The 16,554-nt window shown below is 36.8% G+C and overlaps 1 protein-coding gene across 1 annotated transcript in view; it reads left to right on the top strand.

The window, feature by feature from the left end:
- The window catches only part of dock8 (dedicator of cytokinesis 8), a 50,447-nt gene extending 35,034 nt beyond the window's left edge, over positions 1–15,413 (top strand). Inside the window, exons 31-48 of the mRNA XM_079250677.1 lie at positions 592–774; positions 987–1,113; positions 1,327–1,414; positions 1,529–1,625; positions 2,744–2,878; positions 3,117–3,269; positions 5,908–6,066; positions 6,160–6,260; positions 7,358–7,550; positions 7,939–8,082; positions 8,386–8,517; positions 8,967–9,101; positions 9,528–9,617; positions 10,831–11,067; positions 11,179–11,322; positions 12,416–12,522; positions 14,240–14,410; positions 14,968–15,413. Of these exons, the coding sequence (XP_079106803.1) occupies positions 592–774; positions 987–1,113; positions 1,327–1,414; positions 1,529–1,625; positions 2,744–2,878; positions 3,117–3,269; positions 5,908–6,066; positions 6,160–6,260; positions 7,358–7,550; positions 7,939–8,082; positions 8,386–8,517; positions 8,967–9,101; positions 9,528–9,617; positions 10,831–11,067; positions 11,179–11,322; positions 12,416–12,522; positions 14,240–14,410; positions 14,968–15,019 (2,448 nt within the window). The 3' untranslated portion in view covers positions 15,020–15,413. The remainder of the gene's footprint in view (positions 1–591; positions 775–986; positions 1,114–1,326; positions 1,415–1,528; positions 1,626–2,743; positions 2,879–3,116; positions 3,270–5,907; positions 6,067–6,159; positions 6,261–7,357; positions 7,551–7,938; positions 8,083–8,385; positions 8,518–8,966; positions 9,102–9,527; positions 9,618–10,830; positions 11,068–11,178; positions 11,323–12,415; positions 12,523–14,239; positions 14,411–14,967) is intronic.
- Positions 15,414–16,554: the final 1,141 nt, after the last annotated feature.

Below are 16,554 nucleotides of genomic sequence, written 5' to 3'. Positions count from 1 at the left end.
TATTTTTAACTTGATGCCTATTTCCAAATGAGCTGGCAATATTTCTTATTGGTTCTGGTGAGCTTCATTCAGTCCAGCTTTAAAAAAGAGGTCCTAGGTGGGACACCTAGAGCAGTAGGAGGTTAATAGCTACATTTATCAAAGCTGCCATACAATGAAGCGGCAGTAGCCGTCTATAGCAGTGATTCATCACCACACGAATGAAAGAAAATTAATCTGCAGTAGATTTGACATCTGTTGATATGAAGAAGAGAACAATATTTCACTAAAGCCATTGTGAAATGACTGACTAACCATATAAGTGGCATAAAGGGACTGGTGAATCATAAACTGTTTGTTAGACATACACACTGAAGCACTGTATTCATCTCCTGGAGGAGTAATGGTGTTGTACATATTTTGTTTGATGAAGGTTTACAATAATTAAGACATGTATCAAGCATTTTCTGGATTTTGGATTTTTATGTGGTGACACAATGATCCCTTATTCACTCTAGAAATGTCTTTTTTTATGGCATGCTGTGTTTTTCTTCAATTAGAGAGTTTTTCAAATAGAAATATCCACATTTGCATGTCCTCTTCTCTTCTCAGCAAGGTAAATCCATAGCCACCCTGGCAGCAGACACTAGTCGCCACCTGTTGGTGTGTTTCCTGTGGGTGATGAAGAACGCTGATAGGAGCCTGATTCAACGCTGGACAGTTGATATGCCTTCTTCACAGCTCAACAAGCTGCTGGAACTCCTCACTATCTGTGTGTCTTGCTTTGAGTACAGGGTCAGTAGCGGCTTTTCTTTTGGCTGTTTTTTGTAAGTGCCTTTGTAACAGTTTCACTTTTAATTTCAAGGTTTTAAAACATGCAAGTGGAAACTTTGCATGAAGTCAGTTAATGATTGTGTATTTGAATGCATTCTTTTCTCGCACTTATTATGTAAAAAATTAATATCCACATTTGTTTCTGGTGACGATGTTTTTCTGCACATTTGTAGGGTAAGCAAAGCAGTGACAAAGTGAGCACCCAGGCCTTACAAAAATCTCAGCAGGCTAAACTGCAGCTGGAAGAAGCCCTGCTGAGAGGAATGGGAGCCCGCGGGGAAATGATGAAACGAGTTGGAGGTAGTGTGGGATTTTTTCCCCCTTTTTTCTTTTCCTTCTTCATTTTTATATATTTATTCATTTACAGGAATATGGCTTCAGATTTACTAATTTTAAGAATAAATAATATATAACAATACTACTATATATGTATATATATATAATATAAAAAAAGAAATAGTATTTCACTCAACTTACTGTCTGTTCCCTCTAAGTAATAGTCTGCTTTCACAGGAACGGACCGAACTTTGGGTCAGAGAGAGAACCTGCGCTGGAGGAAAGACCTCACTCAGTGGAGACAAACGAATGACAGACAGGATAAGTATGTTTCTCACTTTTCTAAGATGGATTTTATCTGTGTCTTATGGTACTTTTCTCTGCCTTAGCTGTCTGTTTATGCATTAATTTCTGCCTCACCTTCTTTGTCTTTCTTCAGGACTAAAGCCGAGTTGGACCAAGAAGCTCTGATCAGTGGGAATTTAGCCACAGAAACAAACCTCATAGTGTTGGACCTTCTGGAGACTATTATACAGGTCAGAAACCCCTTTATTTATAAAACAAAAAAAGAAGGGGCTGCCAAGCATCCGATTTTTACTATGTGGCCAGAAGAATATAAAGTAATGATATTTTATTTGGCAAAGAAGAGGAATTCAAAATAGAAGTATATGAAGGTAGACAGAGAGCTGGAGTTAGACTGTAGATCTTCAAAACTACAAAGACAACGCTATATTTACTACTGGAAACAAAAAACAATCAGCTGATTCACGAAAACATTCCACAAGCCTTCATATCTGCCAGCTGAAAGAAGTCTTTAAATTTGATCATTATTGTATTATAGTGTAGTGTAGTGTTTCTTTCACACCCACGCAGGGATTACAACATTTAATGTGTACATTTGTACAGATATTTGCTTTATGAGAAAAATATTGATAGTTCTTTTAAAATTGTTCAATATTTGCTACTTTTTTGTATTTAAATAATCTACAAAGTAACAAAGTCGACAAAGGTTTTTTTTTTTCTTTTTAACAGAAAACTAAATTAATTGAAACAACGTGCTTGTAGTCCAATCTTTTATTTTCTAAAGCCATTTCACACTATGTTCATCATGCTATAGGTGTGTTTATTTATTTATCTTTTTATTTTCCTTTTCCAATTTGACCTTCATCCAGTGCCCCTGTACACCCTGGACAGGTCACCAGTCCAGTGTCATAAAATATTATAAACTTCAGTGTTTTATCTTCTTTAAATATTTTGAAAAGAAGTTAGTAGCAAATAGCTGCTTGAGGAAAAAAGACCTTCTATTTAAGTGAAAAAAGGGTATTCAGACAAGAAAACAAAAATACAACTTTTGCCCACTCGCCACATATTTTTTCCACATTCACATCTATTTGGTGCTTTAGAATGTAAAGTCTTGATTTCATTGAAAGATGGAACTCTATAATTATTTCTTTTTTCCTTAAGTTGAGCCTTTAATTTTAACTTCTAGCCTAAAAACTGATCTTTGAGCCAGTTTGATATTGAAATGGTGAACTCTGTCAAACTGTTCTTTTTAACCTGTGAGAAGTGAATTGATTAGTTCACACGGAGCATGAACTTGCACAACCCTGTTTGTATTTTATAATTGGTAATTTTCCATTTGTCTCTCATCCAGGCAGTCCCATTGGCTGAGTGTAAGGACAGTGTAGTTGGTGGAGTCTTGAAAGTGTTACTCCACTCTCTAAGCTGCAGTCAGAGCACCACTTTCCTGTCCCACACCTTCAGCACGCTCAGAGCGCTTGTCGTCAAGGTACTTTTATTATAATATGTGTGTAGGTGTGCATGTCTGTATGGGTTTCATTTCACTTTGTGAAAATTCGGGAGCTGGTGTGTGGGTTGGTGTGTTTACACAAACACTATCTGTGTCCAAATTAAATGTTCTTGGTTGTTTGTTTGTGTGGGTGGCAAACTGCTGATAGGAGCCAATTCATGTATAGATGTGTTTTTGTGTGTTACCACCTTGTGCATCTTATGTTGTCTGTGTGCAGTTTGGAGACCTGTTGTTTGAAGAGGAGGCGGAACAGTGCGCAGACCTGTGCCAGAAGGTGCTTCAGTACTGCAGCAGCCCTGTTGATGAGAACAGAAGCCAGGCCTGTGCCACTCTCTATCTCATAATGAGATACAGCTATAGCAATGCCAGCGTAAGCACACACACACACACACACACACACACACACACACACACACACACACACACACACACACACACACACACACACTGACAGTGGTCCATCATATACACATAAAAAAACTAAAGAATTATCAAATTTATGTGGTGATGCACACATATTTGTGAGTACATATACAAAGTGAAATGTACGGAAGTTTTCTCTGATTAAAAAACACCTGAGCTTGCAACAGAAGTTGCATTTACACCAGATTAGTTCTGATTTAAGCGCACCTTGAAGCTCAGAATTGCTTGTGATGTTCTACTGAAGACACAGTAAAACTGGGAGTCACTTAGATCTTTATCCTATCTCCTTTGCTCTTTCTTTCCTGCTCAGCTTTAATGTCTTTTCCATGTCTATTTTGAGCATGCTGCAGAAAGTTTCTGCTGAAGGATGTGTCTCTAAGTAGAGAGCAGAGAGATATGTCACTGTCTGCCTCCCCGTGTTCCTACCCCTCTTTAACTAATGACAGCCCCCCCCTCTGCATGTGTGTGCGTTGCAGTACATATGCGTGTGTAAATGTGTAAGTATTTGCACCTCAAGGGCAGCGAGAGGAAGAATTTGAATGGTCCTGAAAAGGGGAATATCATCACGGAGATGGAGGGGTGTTTGTAACAGGGCTGAAGCAGGGATTGAGGGAAATGAAAGAGACAAGACTGAGAATAGACAGATCTAAAAGAAGCGGAGGTATAAGATGAAGTATCTTCTTTTATTTTCTATGCTGGTTCGATTACCTCTCTTGCAGTCGATATTTCCCGTGTTTACAGCCTGTTTGCTTTAATGAAAGTCAGACACTATCTGTGCAGGAGACTTGCACTGACATACAGTATCTCCAGTTTATACAGAGTGTTTCCCCTCTGCGTGTCCCAGCGTGTGTTTGTTTATATGGTGTATACAGAAGGAGCTGTGATCTGAATTAGCGTAGCAGCCAAATGACTCATTCATACAGACCTTACTCCCTACCTCTTCCTTTGTTTATGTTTTCTTCTTTTCATCCACCCACATCATGCTCTCTCTCTCTCTGTCACTCCTAACTCCCTTCATATTTTACTATAATTTTAGGTTATGGTAATAAAATGTAAAAATAGTTGGATTTCTTTCCATTAATGGAGTAAATTAGTAAAAAAAAAACAACAAAAAAAAAAAACAACCTGACATGTGTCCAATACTGAAGAGGTGGGAAGGGGGAGCTGAAGAAAAACGGGGTCAGATTAAATAAAGGAGCCAGAAAGACAAAGAGGGTTATGTGTTGACTTAAGCTATAATTTTTCCCTGCTTTCTGTGCACATACACATGCACACAGAGTTAGAGGGCAGTGATGGGTGGTTAGGCTCTGGCTCCATGCTCAGTTGAACAGAATGGGGCCGTAGAGATGATCCATGGGTGATTATGTCTCTGCTAATGGGAGATCATTTCCCGCTTAGCTGGTCATGCTGGAGATGGATGGGACTTCACACGTACACGAGCACATTTTGTCTCACATATACACAGCCATCTCCGCAGAAGATAGAGGGGTGTTTGTCAGACCTGTTTTCTTGGTCAGGTAGTGTGAAGGATGGAGAGACGAGGAAAGGGTTGGGAGGGACGAAGAACAAAGAGGCGAAATGACAAAAACAAGGTAGTTCATAGCAATACGGCAAATGAACCTGTTCAAACTCATATCTACATATTTGTTGCAGTCGCTTGTTTTCCATTTTGTGATAGATTAAGAAAATGTTGTTACATTGCATGACATTGGAAAGCAAGTTTTTTTCTTTCTTTGCTCAGGGATTATAAAGACAGATTAGACTGTTATCTTGTTAATGTCTTGATATAATCTTTATAGAAGTGTTTTAAAGATTGTCATGAAACTTCAGGTCATTTTGTTCTTTTCAAAATAACTAGTAACTAGTAACAGTACTGTTAAGATGACTTGTACTGCTGAAAACAGCATGTGTTTGTCAGATTGTTCAATTCAATTTAGCTTTATTGATTAAACAGTCATCTCTGCTGAGGCATTTGTTGCGCATCCAGCTGTAATTTCCTTCCAGGTAAATGATGCACATGCATCCTGCTGCTCAGAAAATGTAAAAGCCAAATTCCTGATTCTATGCCCTTGTATTCTGATTCTTCACGGTCCAGTTCTGGCTCACCGTAGCCCCTTTTAGGCAGTAGTCAGAGGCCCATTTTGACTAGTCTGCCGTTGCTGCAACTCATTTTTAGACAGCTTTTCTGTAGTTTCCACCCTCTTTTTTTTTTTCCCGTTCAGCTGTAGCTATTTTGTTAAGCCTGACCCAAAAAGCAAGACCTTGCTCCTAAATCAATAAATCTTGGGCACCCATGGCACCTTATAAGACCTGCTTTTTAGAAGAAAAAACTGGACCAGTTTTGTAAAGATACGTCCTTGTGTTATTAAAACATCAGCTTCAAGAACAAACTTTTAAATCGCTGCCCAAGAAGTTCTTCTCTTACAAACAACACATAGGAGAATCACTCCACTGCCGCCTTACCTAGTGATTTGAGCATATTGCACTTTTTTCTTCAGGGCTGTAAAAGTGTAACCTTAACCTTCTTATATGAATCGGTTGTTTATACTATTGAATGATAAACAGACTATTTTCCTTTACTTTAGAACTTCTCAAGAGTAAAGATGCAGGTCACCATGTCTTTGGCCTCACTGGTGGGCAAGTCGTCAGACTTCCAGGAGGAATACTTGCGCCGTTCACTCCGCACCATCCTGGCCTACGCGGAGGAGGATGTTGAAATGCAGAGCACTCAGCTACCTTCCCAGGTACAAGTCCTCAACACAATCAGACACAGTGAGAGCTCTTGTTATCAAGAGATTTTGTCATGACAACCTTTTAATACATGACTGCATTTCCAGGTGGATGAGCTTCTGAGAAACCTCAACAGCATTTTGTCTGACACAGTGAAGATGAGGGAGTTTCAGGAAGATCCTGAGATGCTCATGGACCTCATGTATAGGTGAGAATATTTAAAAAAAGCAAAAAAAAAAAAAGCACTGTCTTCTAGTTTCTCTGTCTTCAGTGACTTTCCTTATATATAATCCTTAGCTCTCTCATCACTCTCTGACTTCTTCCTAAAAAAATCATTGCTGTTTCCTATTTCTCTGTGGTCTGGGCTGTTTTGCATCTATTTGCTGCCTTCACTATGGTAACCATGTGGTAGCAGTTTAGTTCTCTGATCTGGCTTTGTGTATATGCAAATGTAAACAGTGTGTACAAATGTGTGCGAGAGAGAAGGACGACGAAGGGGGAAGCACTGAGACAAAGGGAGCATACATGTGCCGTTGTTGATTTTGGCATTTTACCTCAACGTACCTCAGTGTTTCATACATGTATCATTTCTCACGCACCTTTCTGTTTGGGTTTAGACTCTAGTTACCTGCTGAGTGTCTGTCTGACAGCTGTATGACCTCTTAGCAGACTTACTCTAACCTTAAGACTTACTTCCATGCTTCCAAACGCATGTCATTTACACACATTTGGTCTGCAGATGCTTTTGAATTCATTTGTATGTATGGTGCAGTGACTCACCTGCTTTTATTAATGATTATGCAGTAATTTCACAAACAGGAAATTGTGTTCAGTGTTTCTTCTTGCCAACAAAATACATTAACTTATCTGTCTAAAGCGGCTGGATTCACTCTCTAGTTTTTGCGTTTTCTCATTTTGTGTTGAGATTTTTGCTATCCACATGCTAATATATATCCTAACCTCTGCTATAAAATGCCTTATTTGTTCCTAGACTGTTCCTTATTCCCCCATAATATTGTCTTTTAGCCATCATTGTTCATTAAACACAACACATTTCATCTATATTGCTCTAAGCTGCAAATGTACTAAGTTGTCTTTGTAGTTAAAATAAAATAACAGTCTGTATGCAATGAGTCCTTTACCTTAACTACTGGTGCACTTGTCTGTACACTCTGTACAGCAACAGTTTGCCTAGCTAAGTTCTTCTTAAGCAAGATTTTAATCTTAATTAGACTTTTAAATGATTAAATAAAAGGAAGAGGAAAGGGAGAAAAAGAAATGACCCTACTTTTCTTTTCCCTCCAGGATAGCAAAGGGCTACCAGACGTCTCCTGACCTCCGTCTGACCTGGCTGCAGAATATGGCAGAGAAAAACAACGTCAGGAAGTGTTACACTGAGTCGGCCATGTGTCTGGTTCATGCTGCAGCTTTGGTGGCTGAGTACATCAGCATGCTCGAGGACCACAAGTACCTCCCTGTTGGTAGCGTCACCTTCCAGGTAAATGACAGAAGTGTGGATATACTCACACAAATAGCAAAATCACTGCAAGGTAGTGCAAAAACAAAGAAATAAAAACTAGTATTGCCGTACTGCTTGACAAAGTGATTTTGAAGACATGGGGCAGGACAAACAAGCATGTGTAAAAGTGAAAGCAAACAGCTACAACAGTAACAGAGGACTGTGTCATCGATGTGCTGTCTCCCACTCAAGATTTCTGTCGTGCTCTGGCAAATGACAACCTGCAGAAGTCAGCAGGTCACCGATTAGATGGTCCTCAAATTAGTTCCTTTCTCTACTGTCGGACATGTCTTTTTAAGTCATACGATTGATTATTTGATTAAGAGGGCTGAGTGATTGATTGGCCAACTGATTTTTTTCTCTTTAGAACATCTCCCCCAATGTGCTGGAGGAGTCGGCCGTGTCGGATGACATCCTGTCCCCGGACGAGGACGGGGTGTGCTCGGGTCGCTACTTCACAGAGAGTGGCCTGGTGGGGCTGCTTGAGCAGGCAGCGGAGCTCTTCAGCAACGTGAGACACTGAAGCTACATTGATGTTTATGATAATAATGTTTCGCTTTAACAAAAAAAATCCTTGTTCTGTGTCTAAAATTCACATTTTTAGACTATAATGTATCCACTTGGAGTACAATGTGTGACTAGTTTTATTTGAGCAACAATAACTTAAAAATTAGTGCTTAGAATAACCAGTTGTGATGTTGAAAACATAAAATGATTGGTCATATCTGGTTTGTCTTGAATCCAAATATTCCTGCCATGCACAATGTATAGTTTATGTGTCTATGCTAACCTGCAGTGATGTGTTTTTCATCAGGGTGGTCTCTATGAAACAGTGAATGAGGTTTACAAGATCATCATACCAATCCTAGAGGCACACAGAAATTTCGGAAAACTGGCATCCACACATAATAAGCTTCATGGAGCCTTTAATAGCATTATTCAGAAGGTAATAACAAGGTGGTTTTATTTAATTAAAATCAACACAAGACTGTTGATCATGAAGAAATTTTTTTGTCAAAGCTGGAGCTAAAACTGCTCCTTTAAAAAAAAAAAAAAAAATATATATATATATATATTTATATATATATATTATTATTATATATTATTATTATGTATTATTATATTGAATCTTTTTAAAAAATTAAACATTTTTTTAAATTATTAAAAAAAATAAAAAGCTCTTTGGAATGTATAAAATATATGAGTCCTTGTATTCCTATGCAAAGAAACTTCAGTAATGTTTAGAAATGATTTACAAGCATATTGCATTTCCAATCAATACTCTTAAAAGATGTTCATTACAATAAAAACTCCTTAAAAGGCTATTAACATAATGAGAAAAATGTGTCAGTGGTGTCATTCAGTCTGAAATAAAATCTATTTGTTTTTCTTCAGGGGCATAAGAGAATGTTTGGAACCTATTTCCGTGTGGGTTTTTATGGGGCCAAGTTTGGCGACCTGGATGAACGGGAATTTATTTACAAGGAACCTGGGATCACACATCTGCCGGAGATATCACACAGGCTGGAGGTATAGGAGAGGAAAGTGTGTGTGAGGACAAATTTATGCATGTTGTGAATCAATGTGAGATGGAGGTGTAGTTAAAAAAAAAAAAAAAAAAAAAAAGGAAGATGGTGCCCGGCTGGACTGGTGGAGTCTGATAATGACAGAGAAACTTTAAACGAACAGAATGCAAGACTTGCAATTATACATCTGTTTTTAGTGAGTTTTATAAGAGTTTGGAAAATTAATTTTGATGCTTGCAAGGAGAGTCATGCAATGTCAGCATTGCATTTTATCAAAGTAGTTTGTCAGCTGATTTATGCCTTCAAGTAATCTTTGAGCATTTTGTTCTTACTTTAGTTAGCGTTTCATGTTTGATGTATACTATTTACAGACATTGTTATAATATGAACAGCATGATTTTTATAATGGCACAATTTTTTCTTCTCCTAGTCTTTTTACAGCTCTTGTTTTGGTGAAGAGACATTAGTGATGATTAAAGACTCAACACCAGTGGACAGAAAACAGCTCAACCCCAATAAGGTAGGCAGTTGTAATGTCTGGCCACTCATTTTCTGTCATATCCAATGCTAGCGGTGTATGCTGATGTTAAACACGGCCCACATTTTGAATAATGAGGTAATAGTCATCAATGTAAAAAAAAAAAACTCAAGCTTTAGACTTCAGGCTCCAGTCATTGCACGACTACGACATCAAACTACAGCCTTCTTGGTAAATGTGTGCACATGTAAAGCAAAACAATCCCCTTGAGTTACAACAGATGCATGTAACTGTTAAGGCAAGTGCTGTAAATTTATTTGGCTACTTCTGCAAAAAAAAAAAAAACACACTTGAATTATTATAATTACATTCATTTTTCCAGACATCGGGCATTTTCCACTTGAGTTAGTATTTTGTCAAGTTTGTAACACACATACTGGACCCTACACTATATTATGCAGGTATTTTATATGCTGTGTGAAAAAAAGTCTTTTTAAATCAGACCTGTCATGCTAAATCCAACTATACTGGACAGTTAACAGGTGATGCATGTGTCATTTGCCACTACTATATGTTTCCACCTCAATCAGAAGCTGTTTTCTTTCTTTATACGTGAACAGGGCCTTAAACTTTCACTATACGCTATATCAGCACTTAATACAGCAGCAACCATATATTTCCCGTGGTGAAGAAATAACTGTGTGATGATGATCTTATCAGAGTACATATCCTCTCGACCTACATGTACCTCATATTTCCCGCATGGCATACACTTGCCAGGCCAGCTCCTTGTGCTTCAACATGCTCATGTTTGCGTCAGCATGCACACATATCCTTTGTAGAAAGCCAAGGCCTTTTTTCCCCATTAAATAAAGCACATTTAGTTTAAGATTACTCCAGCTAGGAGAGGGACACAGTTAGGTGGCTTATGAGAAATTATTTGTAGTTGAAAATATTTACTGAATGCAGGGAAAACTCATCGTTTACAGTCTTTTGTATCTGTTTCATACACCAAGAAAAGTGTCAGGAATGAACAGCTATATATATATATATGTATGTGTATATATATATATATATATATATATATATATATATATATATATATATATGAGTCGTGCAGAACTTCATAAGCTGTTGGATCCATTTCAGTTAAGTCAGGTGTGTCAAAGCTGGGATATAATTTGGTGACTGTGATTTGCATATGTGTGTTTTTGTGATGGGTTTGGACTCATTTGAAAGCTTTTCTCCTCCCCAGGCATATATCCAGATCACTTATGTGGAGCCATACTTTGACGACTATGAGATGAAAGACCGCATGACAAACTTTGAGAAAAACTTCAACTTGCGCCGCTTCATGTACACCACACCCTTCACCAAGAGCGGACGGCCCCGTGGCGAACTGAATGAGCAGTACAAGAGGAAGACCATCCTCACCACAATGCACGCCTTCCCCTACGTCAAGACTCGCATCAATGTCATCCAAAAAGAGGAGGTGAGTGCCAGATGTATGACGAAGAACATCCACTGGGTTTTGTAGATTTAATATGCCGCTGGCCGATTGCAGCAATAAATATGGACACTCTTACCTCTCTCTGGTTTCCAGTTTGATCTCACTCCCATTGAGGTGGCCATAGAGGACATGCAGAAGAAGACAAGGGAGTTAGCTGTTGCCACACACAGAGAACAACCAGATCCTAAGATGTTGCAGATGCTGCTACAAGGCTCTGTGGGAACCACTGTCAACCAGGTAACAATGATAGTTTTTTTTTATTTAAATAAAGTCTTTTTCTGCAGCTGTCTGTCTGGTCATGGTGTAGTTGCAGTTATCACTTTTTAAACATTTAACCAAATTATACAATTTCCTTTAAATGACACTACCCTCTTTTCACCTCACTCTTGCTTAAATATTCAGAAGGAGAATAATTATGATTTATGTTATCCCAGTTACAGTTTCTATTGTAGTCACAGCATGCAGGTGGGAGACAAGACAGTGATCACACATCAAAGCATTCACTCTATCCATAACCCTAATCCTTCCTTTGCTTTCCTACTGATTCAGTTATAACGTCAATTCATGGCCCCTCTTCCTTTCATGTCTCCTCTACACACCGTGCTGAACCGGAGGCCTCTTTGATCTGATAGCTTCCAGGTCCTGCCAGCATGGTGAATGTTGGAGTAATGACGAAGCTAGCTTTAGCCTCTGTGCTCTCTCCCCCCATGCTTTATCTTCCAGCGTCTAATCTGACAGGTCCCTCGCTCTGACTTGATGGTTGTATACATAACGCTAATGCTCAGCAGCTTCGTAAACATATAACTCTTGACTGTAATCAGCAGAAGAGCCTGGTTTTCTGCGTGCGGGTCCACAGCTCTGAGGCCACAGCTCACAGACTGAGGCCCGGGCCCAATGCGTTTATGATGCTAATCAGTGCTGTTTAACTGTGCCTGTCGTGATGCAGGCATTATGTGAGCGTGCTGTGGTTTTATGACGAATATAAGTTGGGATAACAGGATCTCATACTGGGCAAATGGAAGCCAAATGGTGGGTGTTTGCAGACTTTGCAGTGACATTAGACATTCAAGGGGCTACTCAAGGCTCTTTTTCTGATCTGATCTCTTCCTCATGTTCAGTGTCTTGGCCCCTTGCTGCATTTGACATTCAGTTTGAAAGTCGTTTCCCCTGTTTGTAAATGAGGGGCATTCTCATCCCTTCTTTTGTTCACATGCTCTCAAACACTTCCTTTCTTTCCTTCCTCTGCTCTGTTTTCACTTTCTTTTTTTTTGCACTCTCTCCAACATTGTCTTTGTGTTTGTACCTTTTGTCCTCTCCGCCCCTGCTGTAGGGCCCACTGGAGGTGGCCCAGGTCTTCCTGAACGAGATCCCAGCGGATCCAAAGCTCTTCCGTCACCACAATAAACTACGCCTGTGTTTCAAGGAGTTTATAATGAGGTAATATATGATTAAAGAATGAGCACATGTTGACAAACACTGCAGCAGAGTCATCAAAAAAACAGGAAAAAGCACCATAAAATGTTTAAAGCAAATTTTTATGATGAATAGTGAAGTTTGCAAAGTAGTTTCTTGAATTTGCACGTGATCCTCTCAATAGTTGATAGTGGAGGGTACTGTCTCAGCAGGGAGTAGTAAACAACAATTCTTCAAAGAGATTTTCATAGTCAGGAAATGCCGTATCTGACCTGGAGGGAGTGAAAGTCTTCCCCAAGATGCTTCATTATTGGTGACAGTGTACAAAGATAAAAGTGCACCACAGAAAAGCTGATTGTAAGAAAAAAGGTGATCATTACCATCATTAGCTGTAATTCTATGGAGCACTATGTAGTTGTGCAAGTCCATGCTGTGAACTGCACTCTATCAGACAAATTTACATGAAACTGCAGTCTGTTGTAATATGGTGAGGCGTTTCATTCATTTTTAGCTTAGCATTTTCCATATGATGTCCATTGTTATATATAAATGGCAAAGAGAAAACACTTTTCTCCCATATTTTTCCTTTTTTTTTTAATTCCAATTTTGTTTTTAAAACTAGACACAAGAGGACATAACTTCAACTGGATTTAAATGGGATTCTATAATCAGAAACTAGTCATTTCTTCCACAAATTATTGCCAAAGTCAAGAGGAAAAATGAAAACTAATTTTATTTGTTCTGTTTAAAGTGTTAAAAGCTGCTGCTTATTCGAAGTTGTGCTGTGATGGAACTTCAGATTCTATAATCATAGAGATACAGACTTAAAGTATTTGCTTAAGTGACACAATTGTTTATATACTTTATATAATATTTGACAGTTAGAGTTGCACATGTGACTTTTGACATCTTGGTTGTTTGGAGTGAAAAGTCAGATGTTCTGGAGACATTCATAGTAAAAATTTTGGAGGAACTTATCACACTGCCAATAATCAGCAGACGTAATTTAACCCCACTATCATTCTCATTCCCTGTGTATTTTACATTCGTGTTTACTGTTATGCAACCCTGCAGTTTCCATACTACTTTCATTAAAAGCTAAGAGATAAACTTCGACATATGCTTGCAATCAACCCCCCCTGTCTGATTTCCTGCAGACTACTATGTATGTTGGCTATTATACATGTTGTGATAGAGTATTGTGGACTGAAACCGCTATAGTCCTCTGCTTAGTTCAGCTCAGATCCTTTCATGATTTACTTTGTAACAAGACTTTGTCCTCTTTTCATGAAATAAGACCAAGATTTTTAAAAGTGGATCAGTTGTTTTACCTCTGCTCTTTCTTTAACTCTGTTGTTTGTGACTTATAGTCTAGCTAATATTGTACCAGAGATAATTAGGAAAAATACTCCTATTAGTACAAAGAAATCCCCCACTGTCTAATAGGTCAGATGCAAGTTTAGAGACTGAGTGTGGAGAGGGCTCAAATTTATGTCAAGGAGGTACAGGAGGTTGTTAACATGGAACATGGCAGAGATTTAGAAAGAAATGAGGATAGAAAGGGGATTACAGATAAATTGGTTTCCTAAAAATCCCTTCTGAAGCTCCTCTTAACTTAATAGTGTGAAGAAAAAGCAAGTACTGTACTGAACTAGGTTTTTTCTCGGGCAATAGCATGAAATTTTCTTTTATAACTGCTTTTTATACTTAATATGAAGTTGCTCTACTGTTTATCCTGTAGGTGTGGTGAAGCAGTTGAGAAGAATAAAAACCTGATCACATCAGACCAGAAAGAGTACCAGCAGGAGTTAAAGAAGAATTACAATCGCCTTAGAGAAAGCCTGAGGCCGATGCTCGAGAGAAAGATTCCTGAGCTCTATAAACCCATCATCAGGCCTCGGCTGGAGAACAGGTAACTGAGTCACTAAGTCAAAAAGCTAATACTGTTGTGTCAAAGTGAGACAAACAATGAAAACAAAATTATATATATAATATTATTATTTTATTTTATTTTATTTTTTTCGTTGTTCAAAGTCAAAAGAACAGTAAGAAAAAATTCAATTTATCATCCCAGTCACCTCTTTAAAATAAAAAAAGGAAACTTGTTGAATATATCCAAATGATCCTAAAAAAAAACTATAAGAACCAATTAGAAGCAATTATTTTTAAAAAATATATACATATAGGACTTCATAAAATTATGTGCTAACAAAGTAATGGAATAGAATAAGATAAAATAATATCAAAATGCTTTAGATTTATTGATGTTGACAAAGCTGTGTCTAATATCTGGATAATGGAAAAACAACACAGATGCTGCTTGTTATTTGTGTGGAATAAGTGGGAAAAAAAACTGTCTTGATCTAATGTTATTTAGTGGAAATGTTTGCTTCAGATCCATTTACTCATAATCATTTGTATTTCTGCCCTCCACTTTCTCTCTTATACACTGTCCTCTTTTACTTACAGGGATTCCTTCAAACGCCTAAGTTTCCGCAGAACTCAGGAGGAAAACTCCTGAAATGGCAGAGCCTGTCTATAAGCGAGTACTAAAATGGGAAAATGGAGACTATCATATACAAACAAGAGGGTAAAAAGAGAGGATAGGATGAAAGCTGCTGATGGTCCCTCTGAAATCTTCTGCGCTGGAGATGTGTCCACTAAGCAGTACTCCGTTTAATGGAATCCAGCAATGTGGATCTGCTGCATGTCCACTTTTATGATGTCATGGAATTTAGTAGCAGCAAGTGAAAGGAGAGTGAGGACATGAAAATAGGGGGAGTGGGGATCACACGTGTAGTGAAGCTTATCGAGCATTTTACTGTCAAATCTTCAAGTCCTAATATTGCTGCAAACATTTTCTCTGAGCTGTTAAAGCAGCTCTCTTGGGTTCTTACAGGCCCAGGGCTCATATGCGTGCCAATATATATATACATTTATGTGTATATACACACACACACATATATATATATATATATATATATATATATATATATATATATATATATATATATGTATATACACACATATATATATATATGTGTAGTATATATATATATATATACACACATATATATATATATGTGTAGTATATATATATATATATATACACACATATACATATATATATATATATATATATATATATATATATATATATATATGTATATACATATATGTATATATATATATATGTATATACATATATGTATATATATATATATATATATATATATATATATATATATATATATATATATATACATATGTGTGTGTATATATATATGTGTGTGTGTATATATATATATATATATATATACATATATATATATATATATATATATGTATATATGTGTATATATATATATATATATATGTATATATATATATATATATATATATATATATATATATATATATATATATGTGTATATATATATATATGTATATATATATATATATATATATATATATATATATATATATATATGTATATATATATATATATGTATATATATATATATATGTATATATATATATATATGTATATATATATATATATATATATATATATATATATATATATATATATATATATATGTGTGTGTGTGTGTGTGTGTGTGTATATATATATATATATATATATATATATATATATATATATGTGTATATATATATATATATATATATATATATATATATATATATATATATATATATATATATATATATGTGTATATATATGTGTGTATATGTATATGTATAGAAACATATGAATGACGTTTTAGGTTATGTTTGGAATAGAAGCTTTTGGTGCCATACTGAAGTTACTCTTTACCAAGTAATGATCAAAAATTGCTGAAAGCCTCTAAATTTCACTGTGCATTTAAGCCTAACTTGTGGCAGTTAGAGCAGTAAGAACATGTGTGGATTTCTGCACTGGAGAAATGGGTACAATTTCCTGAATTAACTCTAAAGGGCATCCTTGTCCTTTTACTGTTGAATATACAGTATGTGGCTTTGTAGCTAATAGAAGAATTGAACAATTTCATAGGA

Source organism: Telmatherina bonti (assembly GCF_933228915.1).
Source record: "Telmatherina bonti genome assembly, chromosome: 13".
Lineage (NCBI taxonomy): Eukaryota > Metazoa > Chordata > Actinopteri > Atheriniformes > Telmatherinidae > Telmatherina > Telmatherina bonti.
Note: the sequence above shows the minus strand (reverse complement) of the source record. Positions and strands in the feature narration are given on the sequence as shown.